The sequence below is a fragment of the Amblyraja radiata genome, chromosome 7 (genome assembly GCF_010909765.2).
Source record: "Amblyraja radiata isolate CabotCenter1 chromosome 7, sAmbRad1.1.pri, whole genome shotgun sequence".
NCBI classification, from domain to species: Eukaryota; Metazoa; Chordata; class Chondrichthyes; order Rajiformes; family Rajidae; genus Amblyraja; species Amblyraja radiata.
This window is the reverse complement of record NC_045962.1, coordinates 59,881,151-59,905,956: the sequence shown is the minus strand read 5'-3', so window position 1 is coordinate 59,905,956 and position 24,806 is coordinate 59,881,151. Positions and strand designations below refer to the sequence as shown.

The following is a 24,806-nucleotide window of genomic DNA, read 5'->3' as shown; positions in this document are numbered from 1 at the left end:
GAACGGGAGAGAGGCAGGGGGGGAGAGAGAGAGAGAAATAGAGAGGGATAGGGAGAGAGAGAGGTGGGGAGAGAGAGGAGGGGGGAGAGAGAGAGGGTGCCTTTTTACTTCAACCCAAACAACCATTTGCAGGCAGTGCTTTTTTCCTCAAACTAACCATATTTTCATTTTCAAACCATATTATGGGTACTCACAGCTGTGGAGACATTTGTTCAGTGTTATTCAGAGCTCTGATTGAGGCACACCACTTGCAGAGACTGATTGAGGCACACCACTTCCTGGTTTTATAGTCCCTCCCCCTCCCTCCAGCAGGGGCAGCAGAGAGAATGGGGAATTTTGTAAAAACATTAATATCTCTGTCATTTTTTCATCGACGGGAAAAATCCTTGGCACACATGCGGCGGAGGGGGGCTCTGAGCGAGGTGGCCAAAAATGACGGCCGTAGGTGGCGGCGTTCTCTCGGAAATCGCAGCACAGAAGGTCAAAAGCGGTCAAGAACAGAGATTTAGTAATATAGATATTTGATACGAATTCCAAAGGTTCATGTTTGATTGATTGATTGATTGATTGATAGACTTTATTAATCCCCTTATTCAGGGGAAATTCTGATGTCCTTGCAGCACACTAATAAAAATACAACACAGTATTCATGAAGAAATTCTACACCAAAACATAAAAACAACCCCCCACAGTGATTCCCACTGTGGGGGAAGGCACAAAGTCCCGTCCCCATCCTCTTGTCCACCCAAAGTCGGGCCTATTGAGGCCTCCACAGTCGCTGCCACGGCGCCCGATGTTCTTGCCGGGTGATGGTACTCCGGCGTCGGGAGAACCCCCAGCGGCTTGGGGTGCCAGGAACGGCCGCCTTCCCACCGGAGCCTGCGGCTTCCAAGCCAACAGACCACGCCAGACGGAGCTCCGCACACTGGTGATCTCGGCGAGATGTAAGTTCAACGTCGCAGCTGGCCGCTCCGCAGAACCGCGGCTCCACGATGTTTTCCTTGGCGGTACCAAGCATACTGAAGTCCCAGCGCGGTGACCCAGGAAAGGCATCGCCCGCTCCACGACAGTGCTCCAGCGCTGCGCCGCCGCCAAAGCCGATGTTCTGCGCCGCCGCCAACGCCGATGTTCTGGCCAGGTCCCCTCAGGGAAACGTTGCTCCAGGACCCGCTGGTAGGCCGCGAGGACAGGTCGAAGACGCTGCTCGGAGGAAGGCAACCCCTCCGACCAGGTAGGGACTTAGAAAAGCAGTTTTCCCCTTCCCCCCCACCACCCCCCACACATAAAAAGATTTAGACCCCCTGACTGTACACTTAACAAACTAAAAATAAGTTTTCAGGACAGCGCCTCCTCCGGATATGTTTAGATTTCTCTGTGATTCCCTTTGTATGTAACCTCACCAGTTCTGCTTGTCCCTCGAGTTTTTCTTTTAGTGAGAGGGTAAATCCCCTTTGGGGTGCATGCTGAACTGGTGGCATACTTTCTTGAATGAATTCAATTTTATATCCTTGAATACTTTTTAGTATATAATTGTCAAGTGTGATAGTCCTCCATGCTTCCAAAAACAGGTGTAACCTCCCCCCTGTTAGCAAAGGCCCCCCACCTTTTATGTACTGGTAGGAACCAGACCCACCTACCTCCATTGTTATTGGTAGAATGTTCAGTTCTTGGGCTTCTGGTTCTTTGTCTATTGGCGTGGTGCTGTGTGGGGGTGGCGCATCTTCCATGGGGTCCACTCTGGGCCCTGTCCTAAAAAAGGCTTCCAGGGATGATATGGGGGCCCCATTCTTTCACCAGTACCATGAAGTAGATGCCTACTGATGGTTGCATAGGGGTACTGCCATCTGGGTTGCGTGGTCTTGCTCGTTCCGGGGCCTGCCCTCATGAGTCCAAATGCCTTGGACTCTTCATCCAGATCTTTTACTTGCTTTGGTAGGTCTTTGCCAAATAGCAGGATCTGTGGCTGTGAGGTCGGCGTTTTACACAGTCCTGTGAATTTTGGGTTGAGGGCAGGTCTTATGGCCTCCTTCCGGAGGTTGTTGATCTCATACTGTGTGTTGCACAGCAGAGCCAGGGTGTCTTGTTGATTGTTTGTCATGTCTACCCGTCCACGGAACGAGCATATGAAGTTATAGCCGACGTCAGGAGCTTCAGTATTTTTTGTAATTTGGATACCCTGCCCAATGTACCCCCAGATTTGACTGTTAACGGCTGGTGCATTGAGCGATATGCAATTTTCGGGAGGCGTGTATAGATCCATCGCCTCATTGACTACCTGTTCTTGGAGTGGATTAAAGGACAGGTAGTCAATACTGGCCGCCAGTTTGGGCTGTAATGGCCGTCCCGCTCGCGGTGTTGCCGCGTAGCGGTTCACCACTCCCAGTAGCTCTTCCTGATCCTGTACCCCCAGCACACTGCCGTGTTCTTCAGCCAGTGCCCCCTGTTCTTGACCAGCCCAGTCCTGGTCGCCAATGCTCCCCTCTGCTGAGGGTGATGCGATGGCCAGTGCTTGTGCTCCCTTGGCGAGCTTGCCCCATCTCCCGGAGCAAGTCTCGCTGGAGCATTTGCTCCATGAGCCTTTCCATGCGGCCCAAACGGTCACCTCTGCCGCTCTCGGGCGGTGAGTCTTCTGTACCGGACTCGTCCGAGTAAACCGGCCGGTCCGACTTCCATTTAGCCTTGTCTCCAGCCCGCTGCGGTTGTTCGAGCTGTGGTGCTAGCGGCGCTGGGCTTGGCTGTACAGAAATATTGTTGGTGACTGAAGACCGTAGCATGTGCGGTCCAGGTGCCGCCTGTCGCCCCCCACTGCTGGGACCCTCCTGGTCCATCGCAGTCGGACGGGGTACGACCTTCTTTGGTTGTCTTCCCTTGTTCATTGTGCTGTAACGAGAAGCAGAACAAGGATTTCCAAAATACGACCTCAGAGCAGTTTACTTACCTGGAGGTCCCATTTTTAAACTTGCTGCAGGAGAGCTCGTTCTCCCGCCCGTCGCTGTGCACTGCGTGAGACGCTATGTCGCGCATGCGTGCTGGCGGGGTCTTCACGTAGTCACTCACGTGACTCCGAAGTAAAATGTGTCATAGTAAATGACATAATGGCCCTTGCTGATCTCCAGAAATCACTGTATTCATGCTCAAATTTAAGACATTTGAGTGCTATGTTATTACTTGTTAACATTTGATTTCGGCATCCTTCTCTATTTCTGTAAAATCCTGTACATGTTCCAATATATGTTTATTAGGACATCCTTTTCAAATAATTAATTTGCTATTTGTTCTTATGCGGCTATATATGGTGCATTGATCCGCCCATCATGTAGAAACAAAGAACTGCAGAAGTTGGTTAATATACAAAAGGACACAAAGTGCTGGAGTAACTCAAGAGATCAGGTGCCATCTCTGGAGAACATGGATAGGTGACGTTTTCAGTCTGAAGAAGTGTGTCGACCCAAAACGTCACCCATTCATGTTCTCCAGAGATGCTGCCTGACCTGCTGAGTTACTCCAGCACTTTATTGTCCTTTTGGCCTGATCATCAACTATTTAGATATATAGATACATAGACAATAGGTACAGGGGTAGGCCATTCGGCCCTTCGAGCCAGCACCGCCATTCAGTGATTATGACTGATCATCAACAATCAGTACCCCCATTCCTGCCTTCTACCCATACCCCTTGATTCCGCTAGCCCTAAGAGCTCTATCTAACTCTCTTTTGAATGCATCCGGTGAATCGGCCTCCACTGCCTTCTGAGGCAAAGAATTCCAAAAAAACAACTCTCTGTGTGAAAATATTTTTCCTCATCTCACTTCTAAATGGCCTACCCCTTATTCTTAATCTGTGGCCCTTGGTTCTGGACTCCCCCAACATCGGGAACATGTTTCCTGCATCTAGCATGTACAATTCTTTAATAATTTTATATGTTTCTATAAGATCCCCTCATCCTTCTAAATTCCAGTGAATACAAGCCCAGTCGCTCCATTCTTTCATGATATGACTGTCCAGCCATCCCAGGAATTAACCTTGTGAACCTACGCAGCACTCGCTCAATAGCAAGAATGTCCTTCCTCAGATTAGGAGACCAAAACTGCACACAATACTCCAGGTGTGGTCTCACCAGGGCCCTGTACAACTGCAGAAGGACCTCTTTGCTCCTATATTCAACTCTCTTTATGAAGGCCAACATGCTATTAGCTTTCTTCACTGCTTGCTGTACCTATATGCTTACTTTCAGTGACTGATGTACTAGGACACTCAGGTCTCTTTGTACTTCCCCTTTTCCTAACCTGTGACCATTCAGATAATAATCTGCATTCCCGCTTCTCGCCTCAAAGTGAGAAGCATGCATCTGAGGTTTACCGCATCTGCCCACTCACCCAATGATGTTTATAAAGAAAAGGACTATAGGGTTGAGAGTGAATTATTTTGAGTATGCCAATGTATTATCTTGGTACTCTGTGATGCACTACATCATTTATTAATTTTACTTTATTGGATACATTTGTGTTAATATATTTTTCTTTTGAGAGTGCATTTCTTTCCTATATTTCTCTCGGATTTTGATTTGCATGTTATAATATTCCTCCGTTACCCTCTCACTTTGCTTTAAGTTATAGATTTTTCTTTCCCCAGGCATCTTCAGGGAACTGTCACATAGTTTCTGCAACAAATTTCCATCACTATTTCTCCTTAGCATATTGGGGACACACCAACTCCACCAGAAATCAGCCAACTCTTCTATTTTACTGTGATTAACAGATATCGTTATTTTAGGAAAATCTGAATATTAATTGTTTTAGCTATTACCCACAACTATTTAACTGTGTCATGGTCAGTACTGAGGGAGTGCAGCGTAGGTTTACCAGGTTAATTCACGGGATGGCCTGACTGACGTATGATGAAAGAATGTGTTGACTGGGCTTGTATTAACTGGAATTTAGAAGGATGAAAGGGAATCTCAAGAATAAAGAGTGTTTTATTGTCATATGTCCCGGACGGGACATTGAATTTCTTACTTGCTGCAGCACAGCAGAACATGTGAATATGTAAATATTGTATATAACGGGGGAAAAAAAGAAAAAGTTCAATAAATTATAAATATAGTGCAAATAACAAATAATAATATAGTCTTTTGCATTTCAAAGCTCATAGCTTATTCGTTGTGTTTAATAGCCCGATGGCTGTGGGGAAGGAGCTGTTCCTGAACCTGGACATTACAGTCTTCAGGCTCCTGTACCTTCTTCGTGATGGCAGTGGTGAGATAATTGTGTGGCCAGGATGGTGTGGGTCCTTGATGATTTTGGCTTCCTTTTTGGGGCAGCGACTACGATAGATCCCTTTGACGGTGGGGAGGTCAAAGCAGGTGAAGGACTGGGCAGTGGTCACGACTTTTTGTAGTCGTTTTCACTCCTGGACATTCAAGTTGCCGAACCAGGCCACGATGCAATCAGTCAGAATGCTCTCTACTGTGCACCTGTAGAAGTTTAGAAGAATCTTCATCGACATGCCGAATCTCCGTAATATTCTCACGAAGTAGAGTCGCTGATGTGCCTTCTTTACAATTGCATCGATGTGCTGGGTCCAGGAAAGATCTTCTGATATATGCACGCCCAGGAATTATTGACCCTTTCCACCATCATCCCATTGATATAAACTGGATTGTGGGTCCTCATCCTTCCCCTACTAAAGTCCACAATCAGTTTCTTGGTCTTACTGATGTTGAGAGCCAGGTCGTCGTGCTGGCACCATTTGGTCAGTCGGTCGATCTCACTTCTATACTCTGACTAGTCCCCATCTGTGATTCATCCAACCACAGTGGTGTCATCGACGAACTTGATGATGGAGTTCGCACTATGACCGGCTACGCAGTCATGGACATAGAGTGAGTAAAGCAGGGGGCTGAACACACAGCCTTGAGGTTCTCCTGCACTAAATGTTACTGAGGATGAAGTGGTTCCTCCAATTCGAACAGACTGTGGTCTGTGGATGAGGAAGTCGAGGATCCAATTGCAGAGGGATGCGCAGGGGCCCAGTTCCGTGAGCTTGGTAACCAGCTTGGAAGGGATGATGGTGTTAAACACCGAGCTGTAGTCTATAAACAACAGCCTGATGTAGGTGTTTTTATTGTCCAAGTGGTCCAGTGCGGAGTGAAGAGCCAGTGAAATTGCATCTACCGTTGACCTGTTGTGGCGGTATGAGAACTGTAGTTGGTCGAAGTTCTTGTCGAGGTAGGAGTTGATGTGCACCATAACCAACCTCTCAAAGCACTTCATCACCACAGACGATAGTGCCACTGGTCGATAGTCATTGAGGCACGTCACCTTACTCTTCTTGGGCCTTTAGTATTATTGATGCCCTCTTAAAGAAGGTGGGAACCTCAGTCCTCAGAAGTGAGAGGTTGGAAATATCTGCAAAATCTCCCGCCAGTTGGTCTGCACAGGTCTTGAAAACTCGACGGGGTATAGAAACTTATGGAAACATTTTAAATTCTTAAAGGATTGGACAGGTTAGATGCAGGGGTTTTGTTTCCAATGATGGGGGAGTCCAGAACCAGGGGTCACAGTTTAAGAATAAGGGGTAGGCCATTTAGGACTGAGATGAGGAAACACCTCTACACCCAGAGAGTTGTGAATCTGTGGAATTCTCTGCCACAGAAGACAGTGGAGGCCCAATTCACTGGATTTTTTCAAGAGAGTTAGATTTAGCTCTTAGGGCTAAAGGAATCAAGGGATATGTGGAAAAAGCAGGAACGGGGTACAGATCTTAGATCATCAGCTGTGATCATATTGAATGGCTCGTAGGGCCGAATGGCTTACTCCTGCACCTATTGTTTCTATGTTTCTAAGCTACCATTTAGTCATTGAAGTGATTAAGTATTCATTTGCTACTTAAACGGAAATGCCTCAATCATGCAGGAATATCATAATTTTAATTCATCCATGTACTAATAGAAATTAACCTTCTAAAAATCACATGCTACAAAATCCTGCGTTTTCATAACTTGTTAGCAGCCTGTAAATTATGGTAATGAGGTGAGTTTGTGGGTGGGGGGGGGGAGAAGAGGATAGGGTTAGGAAAATATCACTCAGACCTCGGCCACAAAATAATGGAAGAAACCAATGGACAATGTTATGTACGTTGCATAATTAATGACACACCACTTAAATTCTAGCTGCGAAGATCTTGAATGTTTTTCTATGTTAACATCAAATTCTTTTCTGAAGAATCTAAGAACTTTAATCCCATTATTCTGCCATGAATTCTAAGCCATATGCAATGCATTTTCTTACATTGTTATTACATGTGTCTTTTAAAATAAAATATTTATTGACAAAGTAATACAATTAAAAACATTTTTCCCCATTTCCTTAACTATAATACCTGTGTAAAATTACCTCTTACATGGCTCCTTCCTGACCAGATTGCCGAGTTTCTAAATATTATCTTTAGAACACAGATCAGTGGTTTAAATGGTTCTTCTCTGCAGAGTCTCCTGTGCTTCCCTTATGGATCGGTTGATATCTGCATGCACTGCTCAACAGTCCGACCAGAGCCCTGTACAGATTTCTGCTGGCTTTTAGTATATTACTTTAGCCATATATTTCAACATTCTAATTACAATTTTTGATTGCTATTGGTTACACGCGCTGAATTATGAGTCTGCTGACATTTGCAGGACATCATCCTTAACTATTTCTATACCTTGAATGAATGAATGAATCTCTTTATTGTCATTGCACATGGTACAACGAAATGTAAAAGTCAATTCCACGGTGCGATTCACAAGAGCAATTTTAAATATATAAGAAAAGGTAAAAATATATACATATAAAAAAAAATTACAGATAAATAACAATAGCAGCTGAGGTAGAACCATTCAGTTGAATGTGAGTGTTATTTCTTATTTTGCATTGTTAAGTTCACGTATGGCTATGGGGTAGAAGCTGTCTCTTGAGTCTGTTTGTGCGAGTTTTGAAAGACCTGTACCGTCTGCCAGAGGGCAGCAGGTGGAACAGGTTGTGTCCAGGGTGGGAAGGGTCCTTCAGGATGTTGGCTGCCCTGCCAAGGCAGCGAGAGCTGAAGATGTCCTTCAGGGAAGGCAGTGGGCAGCCAGTGGTTTTTTGTGCGGTGTTGATGACCCTTTGAAGGGCTCTCCTGTCCGCTGCAGAGCAGCTGGCATACCATGTGGTTATACAGTACGCCAGCACACTCTCGATGGAGCAGCGGTAGAAGGACACCAGCAGCTTCTCCTCCAGGTTGTTTTTCCTGAGGATCCTCAGAATGTAGAGTCGCTGCTGGGCCATCTTGACTGCTGTGGTGGTGTTTGTAGTCCAGGAGAGATCCTCCGTAATTTGTGTGCCCAGGAATCTGAAGTCTGAGACCCTTTCCACACAGTCCCCATTGATGAATAGGGGTTTGGGGGCTGCACTGTTCTTACGGAAGTCTATGATAATTTCCTTTGTTTTTGTGGTGTTTAGGATGAGGTTGTTGTCTGAACACCACGCTGCCAGTCTTTGGACTTCCTCCCTGTAGGCTGTCTCATCTCCTCCTGAGATACGTCCAACCACAGTCGTGTCGTCCGCAAACTTGACGATGTTGTTGGTGGAGTGGGCGGGGGCACAATCGTGGGTGTAGAGGGCGTAGAGGAGGGGACTCAACACACAGCCCTGTGGGGAGCCGGTGCTGAGTGTGATGGGGGTGGAGAGGTGATGGCCCAGTCTGACGGTCTGGGGGCGGTTAGACAGAAAGTCCTTGATCCAGAGGCAGATGGGTTGGGAGAGTCCTAAATCCATGAGTTTGGTGACCAGTCTGCTGGGGATGATGGTATTGAAGGCGGAGCTAAAGTCAATGAAAAGCACCCTCACATAGCTCCCCTGGTGTTCGAGGTGGGTCAGTGCAGTGTGAAGAGCAGTGGCGATGGCATCCTGAGTGGACCTATTTGCTCTGTAGGCAAATTGGTGTGGATGGAAGGTGGGCGGGAGGCTGGCTTTGATGTGCTGCTGGACCAGCCTCTCGAAACACTTCATGACTGGTGTGAGAGCAACCGGTCGGTAGTCGTTAAGGCCGCTGATAACAGGCTTTTTTGGTAGTGGGATGATTGTGGCAGACTTCAGGCACGGTGGGATGATGGATTTGGACAGGGACAGGTTGAAGATTTTCGTGAAGACCTCGGAGAGCTGGTCTGCACATTCCTTCAGAACCCTTCCTGTCACGCCATCCGGGCCGGCAGCCTTCCTCGGGTTCACCTCCCTGAGCACCTGCCTCACTTCATGCTCCTGCACAGTGAGGGTGTAGTTGTTGTTGTTAGGGGCTGGTGGGAGAATGGTGACAAACTCTTCTGGTTCTGCCTCGAAGCGAGCAAAGAAGCGGTTCAGCTCCTCTGCCAGTGAGGCGTCGCCGTCGGCCATCGTGCTGTTGCTGGGCTTGTAGTTGGTGATGTGCTGGATGCCCTGCCACACCCGCCGTGGATCGTTGTTGTTAAAGTGGTCCTCTATCTTCCTCTTGTGGGCCACTTTGGCATCCCTGATGCCTTTCTTCAGGTTGGCTCTAGCAGCGCTGTACAGGGCTCTGTCGCCAGACCTGAAGGCGGTGTTGCGGTCCTTGAGGAGAGTTTGGACCTCTTTTGTCATCCACGGCTTCTGGTTGGGGTACACCCGGATGTGTTTGTCGACGGTGACGTTGTCAACACAGTTCTGGATGTAAAAGAGTACCGTGGATGTGTACTCCTCCAAGTCCTGATTTCCAAAAATGTCCCAGTTTGTCCTTTCAAAGCAGTCCTGTAGCTGTGAGGAAGCTCCTTCAGGCCAAGTTTTAACAGTCCTGGTGGTGGGTTGAGCTTTTCTCCTGAGGGGGGTGTATGCTGGTGCTAAGTGAATGGATAGGTGATCCGACTGGCCTAAGTGTGGTAGTGGTGTGGCTCTAAACCCCTTCTTGATGTTTGAGTAGGCCTTGTCTAATGTATTTTCTCCCCTGGTTGCACATTTGATTTGTTTCACGGATACCTTGCATTCCAGCTCCGTTGCCTTCTTATGTACATTAGTTTCCAGCTGTCTATATTTTCATATTTAGTCATAGTGCTCATAAATAATTTGTACAGTGTTTCATCATTACATTGTGGGATGCAGTATGTCATTTATATAATTTACTAATTTTGCTTTATTGGATGCATTTGTGATAATGTATTTTTGTGAGTGCACCATTTCTTTCATATCTTCAACAACTACTTTCTCTCGGATTCCGAGTTCCACTTGTAATAATCCTCCCTTACCCTTTCTCAGTCCCAAATGCTTATCTTTATAAATATCTTGAAATAGTTAACGGGTAGACCCTCACCATACACTGTAGCTGCATAAAATCAATTAGTGAATGAACAGATTTTGATCAATTTATTACACAATTTTTAAGCTCTCTCTTTAAGTTCTACAAATTCTCCAGAGAATGCAATTTTTGCTTGCCCTTTAAGTCAACGACTGGCAACGACAGGAAACCTAAGAAATTAAGAGGTAACATTAATTCCTAACAATTACACAGAAACATTTTGAATGTTTCAATAAATTCTACAATGTTAGAACTTGAATTGTTAAGTGACTAGAGAATTCTCCTTATTTCAAACTCTTATCGTCTAATGCATACATTTTAGAACGCTTTGTTCAGTTAGTAAAACAACCATGTAAAATATAACCATATTTTTTTCAATCCAATGATAAATTTAAAACTCTGAGAAACATAAATGCTTTTGAGACTGACATGATGTTGCAATTAGTTACTATAGAATAATTGTACTGAGATGCATGAGTGCATTCGGATACTGACCTTGTATTGTCATCGAAAGGAGAGTGAATTGGAAGTCAGGAAATATGCAACATGCAGGAAATTTAATCCTTCTGATCTGGAACTTTGATAGTAAAATATAGCCCCTTATCGCAGTCACTTAATTCATCTGTGGTTCATTTAATACAAGGCTGACGACAGAAGTATAGCTTCTGTCAAGAAGCACATAAGAGATGTAATTTTGTTCTTTTTAGACAACAGCAGTGTGAACATGTTTAAAGCTTTATATTTTTGTCTGTTGGGAAATCTATAATGGGTACTCATATATGTAATTTGGGTGCACTTTATGACAGTGAGCTAAAATTTAAGATGCAAGAGGGCTGAGATGCATTTGAATTATGTAAATTGAGACAGTTAAGAATATCTTATAATTAATTCTGACCTGTGTCAGGTTGTCCCCTTCATCTTGAAAAATCCATTTTGCCACTCTCTGTCTTAGTGCATCTATCCTGCAAAATTAGCTTTGTATAACACTTAATCATGAAAGAATGACACTTTGCATTTTGAAAGACATTCATATCACTCAGCACTTATATTCTGCTGCAGTAATCATGTAACAGAATAGTAAGATTTTCAGAATAATTCTTGATTATTTCTCAAAAATTGAATACATTTAAGAAATAAAACAAAATACACCTTTTCATTAAAAAAAGTTGCTAATCAAAATAGTACTTGATGTAATTAGTTTTGCAGGATATTGAAATTATGCAATCCATGTATGAAGATAAATTATGCTTCAAAGTGGAAATGAATGGTAAAGGACAATCTTATTCATTTGCTGAATAACCATTGGTTTTTAATAGTAGTGATTTTAGAGTATAATACAAGATTAGAGATACAGCACGGAAACAGGCCCTTCGGCCCTCCGAGTCCGTGCCGACCAGTGAACCTCGCACATTAATGCTACACATACACTACACACATTAGGGACAATTTACACTTATACCAAGCCAATTAACCAACACACTAACATCTTTGGAGTGTGAGAGGAAACCGAAGATCTCGGAGAAAACCCAGGCGGTCACTGGGAGAACATACAAACTCCGTACAGACAGCACCCATAGTCGGGATCGAACCCGGGTCTCTGGCGCTGCATGCGCTGTAAGGCAGTAACTCCACCGCTGCGCCACCATGCCGCCCATTTAAGATGTCTTTAATTTTAATCCAATACTTTTAGGCTTTCCCAAGCATCTCTTTTGTTTGCCCGTTCTCCTATGTTTATGATCGTCTGGAACAGATATTTTGAGCAGCATCTCTTAAATGAGAGCATAGGTTAACATTGTCTTGTTCACCAAATTACCAAGCAGACATTGCAGAAATGTTCATTTTCTCGCTACATCTAATCAGTCGGAAACAAAATAACAAGTAGAGATGTCTTATTTTATGCTAACTTGGTAAGTTATAGAAAAACAAATGAAATAATGTCTGCCAATTCAGACTGGCTGCAAGGAACCAAATAAATTGTGCCTGCCTTAATATAATGGTGCCCCATGTTCTGAGCAAGCTGGAACCCTCAAGTTATTATGAACCACATATTGGAGTTGCACATAAATGATAATGGCTTAAGCGCATTAACAGCCCTAAGGGTTGGTCTTGTGATAACAGATGGGTATAGGGTGACTTCAGTATGCATTATGGCTTGGTGATGTACACTCTGTTAGCTCCATCTGTTATTACTGGAATTACACAATGGTTCTTCATTGCTGGATAATCAATGTGGATATATCTCAGAGGAAGCAGCAAAGCAAATGTACTGAGAATCAGTAACCCTGTATTTGTTACATCACTCTGAAAATCTTGGTATCATGAAAGTAGAGGGATGCTAGAATATACATTATACATATTTACAGAAAGGGTTTGATCTATATCTGAGGGTGCTTTTGTAATATTTCTTGAAAAACATAGCCAAGGATGGAAATGTATTTGTTGTCTAGGAAATTCAAATGTCCAATTTCAATTCAATATTTATTCCATGTCATTTGAACCTCAGTGAGGCTCAAACGAAACTCCGTTTCTACAGCCATACAAACAAAACAAGACACCCAAACAATTCAATTCACACAAAGATCAGATCTTAAGATTGAATGTAACTATAATTCCATGTATAAGCACATCAAGTCCATTTGGGCTAACTCTGAAGAAGAGTCCCGACCTAAAACGTCACCTATCCATATTCTCCAGAGATGCAGCCTGACCTGCTGAGTTACTCCAGCATTTTTTGTCTATCTTTGGGCTAACTCAGACTTACCTACATAGAAACATAGAAACATAGAAAATAGGTGCAGGAGTAGGCCATTCGGCCCTTCGAGCCCACACCGCCATTCAATATGATCATGGCTGATCATCCAACTCAGTATCCCGTACCTGCCTTCTCTCCATACCCCCTGATCCCTCTAGCCACAAGGGCCACATCTAACTCCCTCTTAAATATAGCCAATGAACTGGCCTCAACTACCTTCTGTGGCAGAGAGTCAACAGTCTACGGTCAACAGTTTATTAGAAAGCTGGAATCTGTGTCCTCCTCACATACGTGTGTGCTCCTTACTTCCCACAGTGGAACACAATGGCGTGACAGGGGCCAAGCACAGCCATGTCCATTGTCATGTTTTGTTTCATCCCAGTCATATTTTGTTTTAATTGATTTACGATAGTTTAATGAATTTTTAACTATCTTATATTTTATTTTTATTTTTAGCTATTTGAGGCCTGTTGAGAAAACAGCATAGGCTTCCCAAAACCATCAAGCCAGAGCCTTGTATTTTACCATCTCAATCTATGTGGTGAACAGCTGGATCTGCAACATCTCAAGCTTGTTAGGAGCTAGCCTGAGGGCATAAATGAGGACAGCTGTCATTAGTATGATTCGAGCCATCGTCTCATAGCAGACTTCGAGAGTTACACAATTTAGGATGTGAATATCAAACACAGATGTTGTGCAGACTATGCATAAATAAAGTATAGTGGTAATAAATGTTAAAGAAAATCTAAGACTCCACTTTGATGCTCAGCAGAAATCATGCATATAAAAGCTAACATAGATTCAAAGAGTTCATCCTTGCAGCTAGATTTAATCAGCATGGGCTTGCCAGTCTTGCCTTCCCAAAGGTAGTGGCAATTACAAGCTGGACTGTAAAAAGAACTGTACATTTTATTGTAAAACTCCACAGATTGCCCTCACAATACCCATGTCTCAAGTATGTCCCACAGTCACACCTATCATTTGTAGCTTGCAATTTAGACTAATTGCTCTCCAACCAATTAGACTAAATGGAACCATTCTACACAGCCATTGATCCCAGTCTTGTAGAGATATAACCCATCGATCTTGAATATGTGCCAGCTGGTCCAAGATGTTGAAGCTATCCTCTTGCACCATGAAATACCATAGTTCAGCTATGATTTCATCGAATGGTGGAAATGCATGAGGGCTGAATTACCTGAAATCCTAATTTATTACTTTCCTTTTTTATGAAACTAGTTCTTGCATGGCTGGAATTTTTGTCAAAATCTCCTTGAAGTTTAATGGATAGATATATTTCAAGGCGAGGAAAAGCCTGAACTGTTTTTCATATGAACCAATATGAAGTGCTGAAAGGTGATTCCATCTAGCAGCCCAATATCAGCAGCACAATAAGAACAACGGGGTTAGTCTGAATTGCTGTGCAATATGTATCGTGTTGAAGCACCAAAGTTTCAACGTACATAAATGTGAAGCTGATAATGATTCCAGTCAACACTTCAAGTGTAGATTTCAGTCAAGGTTACTGTGTGAAACCACAACCAGGAGCAAGTCTCACTTCAACAGGGCATCTTGTTGAGTGTAATGCAATAGGAACAACATGGTCCGCCCAATACTCAAGTGGAGGGTGGTGGGGGATGCGAAAATTAGGCGGTCACAGAGGTGTGAAAAGAGAAACTGTAATCAGACAGGGGAGGTCAAAGCCTTTCCCGAGGAGCCAATTGGAATTTTATTGTGTCCGCACTGTAGAAACTAAGTGGTAAAGAGTAATCATGCATATATATACTTTAAAAAAATTAATCTCCCATCAATTGGTCAATTGAGATTGGGAATACGGAGGCTAAAGTTACCTTTGAAATTATAGCTATTTAATCGTGCTCAGCGTTTACTGTTCTGGGAAGAGTGCAATAGTTTATCATTAGTTTGTTTTATCTGATTCCTTAGAATCCGAAATAAACTTTTTTTTAAAAAGTAGACTAACTCTTAATAGTTTCTTTTGCAGTGGCAACATGCACAAGTTTTGTCATCCTTAATGAACTGAATCATTCTAATTGCACACATTCTTTCAATACTTACTGTATCCTTCTACATAGGTGACTGGAACTGCACAATTGGCAGGCACATGGATGGTCTAAAAACAATGACATGACTTCTCAATATTGACTGAATTGACCTTTAAATACTTCTGTTATATTCAACTCTGACTTTCTAGAGAAAGCTGTGCATGATTACTTATACTTTAACTTTTAAATGCTTGTGTGATCCAATGTTGCAGTAAGTCATTTCCTAAATTTATCAAACAAATATGAGCTGAATAGCAGAGCTGCATTGACATGGAAGCAAGCATGCATAAATCTCTGCTGTCATTTGTTGCAATGCAATATATTGATGACAATATAACTAAAGTTGAAAAGCTGCATATGATATAATATAATGACCAGTCTAAGACAGAGTTGTAACAAAGCAGGTAGATTACTATAGAAGGCAACAGTAATGCATATTGCATATTATTCATATTACTGGAGGCAGCTTCAAGAGCCAAATTTTAATGGTGCCAATCTGTCTATACCATCTAATGCTGTACAACCATTGGTGACATACAGGCAGCTTTTCCCTGTACTGGGAAAGTGTCTGACAAATTCATAAAACTATTTCTGTGACTGGGACTTTGCACTACGACATAGGCGCATTTTCCTGTGATTTGCAATTTTACCTTTTTTACTATAAAGTACACAGCTTGAATGGTAGTAATGTCATAAAGCCATATTATTTAAATTGGTTACATCTATTAATTCAACAATATAAAATGGTGCATTGGTAATTGTCAAGATTAGTATTAAATACTCGGCTCTTTTCTTAATCTTCTACTGGGTCACATAATTGTATTTGGCTATTATGGATAAAAGTCCGATTGAATTTTCAATTGCCCATGTTCCTATGAATTGACTATTATATCAGTTGATCTGAAAACACAATTTTTTAGATAGAGAAACATTATTGAGAAGATTAAGATTTTAAGGAATTACCGAGAATAGAAAAAAACTCAAACAAGGAATTTGGATGGCCAGAAAGGGGGCATGAAATGGTATTTGCAAGTCAGATTAAAGAGCATCTCAAGGCTTTTTATACATACATTAAAATCAAGAGGGTCACAAGGGAGAGGGTAGAACGATAAGAGTAAGAGTCAGAGAATGTAGGCGAGATAGTAAATGCATATTTTACATTGGTCTTAATGAAGAAGTAGTTCATGGAGGATTGTGAGATTAGTGTGGGGTATATAAATATGCAAGGGTATTTTGAGATCAAGAAGATGGAAGTCCTGACTCTTATACTCATTGAAGGAATCATAATATACACTTCTTTACCGCTCTATCTATTTATGTTGCCATTTTGAGGGAGCTATGTATTTGGACCCCAAACCATTTGCTGTTAACACAATCAGTGCTGTTAAGGGTGTCTTGCCATTAACAATATACTTTCACTTACATTCAAGCACGTCAAACTTGCTTGAATTAAATTCCAACTGCCATTGCTCCGCCCATATCTGTAACAGATCTATATCCCACAGTATCTTTTGATAGCCATTCTCACTGTCTGCCACTCCGCTAATTTTGGACACGCACACTATTGTGATATATATATATGTAAGGTCCCAGCACAAATCCCTGTGGATTGTCACTGGTGACATACCTCCAGCCAGGATAAGATCTTTCCATCATTATCCTGTTTTCTATGGAAAGTCCAGTTCTGAATCCAACTACTAAATCACTGTGGTTTCTGTATATCTTAATCTTCATGATCAGCCTGCCGTGAGAGACTTCATGAAATGCGTTGGTAAAATCCATGTGGATAACATACACACTGCACTAATTTAATCTATCATCTTTATCACATCCTTAAATTAATCAAATTATTGAGATATAATCTGCTGTGGACAAAGCAAAGATGACTGCCCCTAATTATCCAATTCTCTTCCAAATGCCACAATCCTATCCCGATGTTGCTACAACTGCTTAAAGATCTGATTTGGAACAAAGGTTATTTTGAATCAATTAATTGATGTTCCTTTTTTTAAGTATGTTATTAACATATATTTCATGACCTCTCCAATTACTACAGATTTTAGGTGCCAAGATGGACAAAAATACAAACCCAGAAATCACAAAGGAAGTCATCACTGAATCAACAGGCCAAGATCAAATGATAGGTATGGAAAGTATATAAGGTAGATCATTGCATTCTTTACTCACTTTGTGCCCTTTGTGTGTTTAAAACTACATGAATTTTAGTTTAGTTTAGAGAAACAGCATGGAAACAGGCCCTTCGGCCCATCGAGTCCATGCTGACCAGCGATCCTAGCACACCCACACTAGGGACAATTTACAATTTTACTGGTCAATTAACCTACAAGCCTGTACGTCTTTGGAGTGCGGGAAGAAACCGGAGTACCCGGAGAAACCACGCAGGTCATGGGGAGAAAGTACAAACTCTGAACATACAGCACCCATGGTCAGGATCGAACCTGGTTCTCGGGGGCTGTAAGGTAGCAACTCTACTGCCGCGCCACCATGCCACTCTACACGTGGTTTTGCAACAAAAAACAAAACAAAAATCGGGCTCTTGCAACCTAATTTAGATGCTTTTTCTGGATATATTCATACTACTTTCTAGGCTAAAATAGCCATCATCCCTCCAGGGTGTCCTTTAAAATTTCATTTGATTTTTTTATTGCCCATCTCAGTGCATTGGTTACGAGTAAGATTACTGTTTCTGAAATCTGATACATTGAAAAGTATCAAGCTGTTCTCTTTTAAATTTTTCATATTTTCTATGCACCAGTATGTTATTCCAATTTGACAAAGCTCACAAGCGCCCCTACTCAAAGTCATGATTCACTCTCCAAAGGTCTTGCATATGACCTCAGCTAATCATTACATATGTATATGGAATCATCACTTCATCTTTTGACTAAATAGCTGCAGGCACCAGCAGCATTCCACCTTCAAATATTAAAAATATATACTACAAAGTAGCTTGAAAAAACAGTTTGATCTGCAATATATATTCTATAAGTGCTACAAAGTCCCTCTGTGAAACAGCATAGAGTCAATTTGTTTTACCTCTACCAGCAGGAGAAATTTAACAGTAAATTTTACTAAGAGGCAATTATTAAACCATGTGAAGCAAAAAACTATTTTAGCCCAGAAAATGGAGGACATATCATTCACTTTTCCGATGTGAATTGCACGTAAAATCGATTTTGCGCGTAATTTACATGCTTTTGCCATTTTCAGTAGATGTCTTGTCCATTTTTACATTACAGCTGACACTTTCAGATACAATTCATCCTCAAGCGTTTTATGTTTCTTCATCATCTGGATTCATGATGGCAACAAAAGAAGTGTGATGCTCATTTGTTCTTTGACAGAAATTGAACTAAAACATCAATTGTATTGGGTCTACTACTTGTTCTGAATAATATTACATACAGTGCATTCAGAAAGTATTGAGACCCCTTCAACTTTTCCACATTTTGTTATGTTGCAGCCTTATTCTAAAATTAATTAAATTCATTTTTTTTAATCATCAATCTACACACAATACCCCATAATAAAAAAGCGAAAACAGATGTTTAGAAATTTTTGCAAAGTAATTAAAAAGAAATAACTGAAATATCACATTTACATAAGTATTCAGACCCTTTACTCAGTACTTTGTTGAGACACCTTTGGCTGTGATCACATCCTCAAGTCTTCTTGGGTATGACGCTACAAGCTTGGCACACCTGTATTTGGGTAATTTCTCCCATTCTTCTCTGCAGATCCACTCAAGCTCTGGTCAGGTTGGATGGAGAGCGTCGATGCACAACTATTTTCAGGTCCCTCCAGAGATGTTCGATCGGGTTCATGTCCAGACTCTGACTGGGCCACTCAAGGACATTCACAGACTTGTCACGAAGCCACTCCTGCATTGTCTTGGCTGTGTGCTTAGGGCCGTTGTCCTATTGGAAGGTAAACCTCCGCCCCTGTCTGAGGTCCAGATGCTCTGGAGCAGCTTTTCATCAAGGATCTCTCTGTACTTTGCTCCGTTCATCTTTCCCTCGATTCTGGGTAGACAAAAATGCTGGAGAAACTCAGCGGGTGAGGCAGCATATATGTAGTGAAGGAATATGTGACATTTCGGGTTGAGACCCTTCTTCAGACTCCTGGCTGGTCTCCCAGTTGCTGCTGCTGAAAAACATCCCCACAGCATGATGCTGCCACCACCATGCTTCACCGTGATCAGCGGTGCCTGGTTTCCTCCAGACGTGACGCTTGGCATTCAGGCCAAAGAGTTCAATCTTGGTTTCATCCGACCAGTGAATTTTGTTTCTTATGGTCTGAGAATCCTTTATGTGCCTTTTGGCAAACTCCAGTAGGGCTGTCATGTATCTTTTACTGAGGAGTGGCTTCCATCTGGCCACTCTACCATACTGATTGGTGGAGTGCTGCAGATATAGTTGTCCTTCTGGAAGATTCTCCCATCTCCACTGAGGAACTCTGGAGCTCTGTCAGAGTGACCATTGGGTTCATGGTCACCTCCCTGACCAAGGCCCTTCTCCCCTAATTGCTCAGTTTGACTGGGCGGCCAGCTCCATGAAGAGTCCTGGTGGTTCCAAAGTTCTTCCATTTAAGAATGACGGAAGTCACAGTGCTCTTCGGGACCTGCAATGCTGCAGAAATTGTTTTATACCCTTCCCCAGATATGTATCTCGACACAATCCTGTCTCAGAGGTCTACAGACAATTCCTTTGGCTTCATGGCTTGTTTTTTGCTGTGGCATACACTGTCAACTGTGGGACCTTATATAGACAGGTGTGTGCCTTTCCAAATCATGTCCAGTTAATTTAATTTACCATTGGTGGACTCCAATCAAGTTGTAGAAATTTCTCAAGGATAATCAATGGAAACAGGATGAACCTAAGTTCAATTTTGAGTGTCATAGCAAAGGGTCTGAATACTTATGTAAGTGTGATATTTCAGATATTTATTTTTAATTACTTTGCAAAAATGTCTAAATTTCTAAATTTCACTGCTTCATTTTGGGGTATTGTGTGTAGATTGAAGGGGGGGGGGGAAAGAAATTCATCAATTTTAAAATAAGGCTGAAACGTAACAAAATGTGGAAAAAGTGAAGGGGTCTGAATACTTTCTGAATGCTCTGTAGCTCGCAGATTAGAAGGAAATATCTTTACGTGCTAACAGAACTGAGGCATGATGATTGCAATGTTGGAATAGTTAACCATGTTTGAGAGAGATTCTTAGGTAATATTGATACTCCAACTTGAAAGTAACAGTTGCACTTAACAGCTAGCACACCCAAGCCACAAATCAATGTACATCCAGTGTTCAAATTTCCTTTTAAATTGGGAGAAAAGAAAAAGCAACCCTCTACAAATAGGCAAATGTTTTTATGTTACAAGCCTATACACATTAGTAACTTAACATATGTTAGCAATGAATATGTCTCACAGCATTGATAAACATAAGTATACAAATATTTTTACTGGTGTAATCATAACAATATCTTGCTTCTTGATCTCCGGAGACCTTCCCAACAATGTTGGAATTGCCAACTCTGCTATGGCTGCTCTGGATGATGGTCAACCTCTCATTGGCATGTCCATGATTCTGTGCCTAAACCTGACATCTGTTTGGCAGTGACCATTTCCTTAGGGTCTTCCTGTAACTTGCATGTCTGATCTTCATCAGTTTCATGACCAGACATTCTGTAATGCACACTAATTATTTTGAATCTTTTTGAGAAAATGCACATTCAATACATTCCTTGGAGATATAAAAACCTGTGCTTATCTGGCTCCACTTATCATCTTCCTTGCTTATCAGATTCTGCAAATGCACCCTCTTGTTCCAACATCACCATTTAGCCTTTGTTTTTATCTCCACCCTCCCTGTTTGGTTTCTCTACCCCCTTGTTTCTCTTTCCATATATATATATATATATATATATATATATATATATATACCTTCTCCTTCCAGCCACTGATTTCTGACTTTACCCCTTCCCCATCTGCCTTAATCTGCCCATCAATCCTTACTCACTTGCTACCAATCAACTGGCATCCTTTGCCTAGCCCTTCCTTCTCAACACTTTATAATGGCTAACTCCCCCCTGCACTCTCAGTCCTGATGCAAAGTCATAACCAAAACATCGACTATCACTTTGTCTCAACAAATGCTGCTTGACTCACTGAGTTCCTCCAGTAGTATTTAGCTTCATAGAGACAGCATGGAAGTAGGCCGTTTTACTCACCAAGTCCTTTCTCAGAGTCTCCATTACCACCAAAGTGCCTCAAATGGTGGTGAGTGATTGCTGAGAAACCGTTACAAGTGATATTCCAGCCTCTATCTCTTGGCACATGAACCTAGTATTACTATGATGCCGAGCATTCTTCATAATTAGTTGGTGTCTGAGGAGTTTCATGATCGTCAAAACCACGGGAGACACATATTACCAGTGACTCTGTATGTTTACAGATACTCATTCAAACTCTGATGTGGCTTTGCTTTAAACTTTGTTGTTTGATCACAGCTAACACTTACTTTGTTCATTTTTTAAGGCTTTAAACAACAAAGCTTGTTTAAATTGCTCACCATCTGCACCACAGCTCTATTACTGTGCAGAGAGAGGAAGGGCGTCTTTAATCTCTTATGTCACTCAGACTTGCAAATATTGTGCAATTGAACGCCAGCTCTGCATACTATTGAAATTCTAGCTCTGCATGCTGTTGAAATTCAGTGCCCTACATACACCACCACACACCCTTAGTGGTGACCATGTATGGCAGTGACATTTAAGTGGCATAGATTCATGAAAGATCTGGCAACAGAAAATTAGACATCAGTAAAGCTCTAGAGCAAAAGAATTACATTCCAGCATCATCTGTAACCACACGGCCCAGTTTATCTCTGACTTTATTTCCAAATCAGGAGATAAACCCTGCTTCAAAGGTGTATGAAGCAGCATGGCAAAAATAAGCACAAAGGACACCTGAAAATGCAGTGGCCATCTTGGCAAGCCACAAAACAAGACTGTTGTATGAAAAACATTAGAAGGTGCTTGCTAAATGCACAGTCCAGCTGTCATCTGCCAAAGCTTCGCAGTTCTGTCAACTAGCCATTAATGCTGGGTGAACAATTATACGAGTAATAGGAACAGACGGCTCCATTAACATCTTTATCCACATTGATTGGGAAGAAAGGTTATTGTTCACATCCATAGGGCATATAATATAGCACAGGAACAGCATCTACAGCCCACAATGTCAATGCCGAACATGTCGCATCTTCACCCGGAAGCAAAAAAAGAAGCAAAACAAAGTTTGGAAACAATGTGGAAGTTAGGCATTATTTGTGGAAAGACAAGCTGAGTTAATGTTTCATGCAGAAAGTCAGAAGGTGATGAAAGGTCCTAGATCCAAATATGAAGTCTTTAGGTCCATTCACAGGTGCTGCCTGATGTGCTGAATATTGCCAACAACTGTTTACACTCAGTTTTCCTACATCAATTCAATTCAATTCAACTTTATTATCATTGCACAAATACGAGTACAGGTACAACGAAATGCAGTTTAGCGTCTGGCCAGAGTGCAAGATAGTAGAAATAGAAAATACTGGTTAACAATGTGTGGACTGTGGATGAATTAAACTGGTGCATAGGCAAATAAATGTATACAAATAGGAGAGTCTAAAGATAGCTAGCGACGGGATTGTGAGTTCAGCGGTGTAATGGTGTTATTGAAAAAGCTGTTCCTCAGCCTGCTTGTGCGAGACCTGAGGCTCCTGTACCGCCTCCCTGATGGGAGGAGGGCAAATAGTCCATGGTTAGGGTGAGAGGGGTCCTTGATGATTTTCCCGGCCCGTCTCAGACACCGTTTGCGGTGGAGGGCATCCATGGCAGGGAGCGGGGCACCGATGATGTGCTGAGCGGTTTTCACCACCCGTTGCAGTGCCTTCCTGTCAGCTGTGGTGCAGCTGCTGTACCATACCGTGAAGCAGGTGGTCAGGATGCTTTCGATGGTACAGCGGTAGAAGTTGGACAGGATCTGGGGGGACAGGTGAGCTTTCTTAAGCCTCCTCAGAAAGTAAAGGCGCTGCTGCGCCTTTTTGATCAGTTTGGTGGTATTGACGGACCAGGACAGATCCTCTGAGATTTGCACCCCGAGGAATTTGTAGTTGGAGACGCGCTCCACCTCAGTCCCGTTTATGTGGATGGGGGTATGTCTGCCACCTCTGGTCTTCCTGAAGTTAACGATGATTTCCTTTGTCTTCTTAGAGTTGAGGACGAGGTTATTATTGGTACACCAGGCTGCCAGGTTCTGGATCTATAGTTGTTTGGATTTTCACCTGGGTGAATTGCATGGGCAGCACATCTCAGCTTTGGCTTGAGATCCTCATCTTCACAGAAATCAACCTGATGTTCAGTTAATATGACTTGCACTGCATAACATGAAAAAAAAGGTTAAGATCACCGGTCACTGCAACATCTGCAGAACCCAACAGCATAAGATCTAGTTGTGCCTCTATCTAGGATGCCCTTCCATCACTGTCCATAATAGCTACAACATTGGAATCAACCCAATAAAATTAGAAGATTGCCCAGGTGTGCCTTGTTCACAAGAAAACCAGACTAACTCAATTACTCCCCTGTCAAATGCATTGGTAATGCAATCATATGCCACTTACACAGCAATAGCTACTCATCAATGTTCAGTTTAATCTGTCTTTCATAACTTAATCTTTCAGCCTCGCATAGTTCTGGTGAACTTGTTCTGCACCTCTCCTAAATTTAACAGCTCTCCAACAGTGACCACAATTTTATCAGAATACTCCAGATGGGGTCTATTCAAGACTGGAATTGAAGCATGACTTACTCACTTTTATATTTCCAACTCTCTTGAGATAAAGGCTGACGTTCAATTTAGCATTTCAATTACATTTTGAACTCGAGCACTGGCTTTTAGTGAATGAACATTTGAACACCTAAATCCATTTGTTCCTTTACAGCTCCAAGCTGCCAAATATTCAGGATGTTCGCTGTTCTATTAGTTGGCAAAATATCACAAAATTAGTCAATATTATATTATACTAGACTAAGTGGGACCCGCATCACACGGGAGGGCTGGTCACCAACGCAATTTTCCACCTCTCCACCAATTCCAATACTGCTCGCCAGTGGGGGGGGGGGGGGGGGCACAATAGACATTGTGTGCCGTATGGATGCTTGGGTAGGCATCCAACTGTTCCAACGATTTTAAAAGCCAAGCCTAGGCAAACAATTATGCTGCAGACATCCGACAACCAAAATTCACTTTGTGAACACAAACTTGTTACAAAAAAGGCGACGCAAACAATTGGGCTGCAGACACCCGACAACCAAAATTCACTTTGTGAACACAAACTTGTTAAAAAAAGGCGAGGCAAACAATTGGGCTGCAGACACCCGACAACCAAAATCCATTTTGTGAACACAAACTTTTTAAAAAAGGGCTGCAGCCACTTTACAGCCGCATCGAGGGGACTTACCGTGGAGTAGACGTGCCTCCAGTGTTATTCGCAGCTCAGAGAGCCGTGAGCCGTGACCCTCTCGCTTCCTGGTTCTGGCAGAGACTGAGTGAGGCACGACGCTTCCTGGTTTTATAGTCCCTCCCCCTGCTGCCAGCGGGGGCAGCAGAGAG

At 42.5% G+C, this 24,806-nt stretch overlaps 1 protein-coding gene across 9 annotated transcripts in view; it reads left to right on the top strand.

Moving 5' to 3' along the window:
* Positions 1 to 24,806, top strand: part of nckap5 (NCK associated protein 5) — a 486,547-nt gene that overhangs the window by 402,717 nt on the left and 59,024 nt on the right. For all 9 annotated transcript variants that reach the window (XM_033024638.1, XM_033024643.1, XM_033024642.1 and 6 more), the window contains one exon: positions 17,189 to 17,276. In XM_033024638.1, the coding sequence (XP_032880529.1) occupies positions 17,189 to 17,276 (88 nt within the window). The remainder of the gene's footprint in view (positions 1 to 17,188; positions 17,277 to 24,806) is intronic.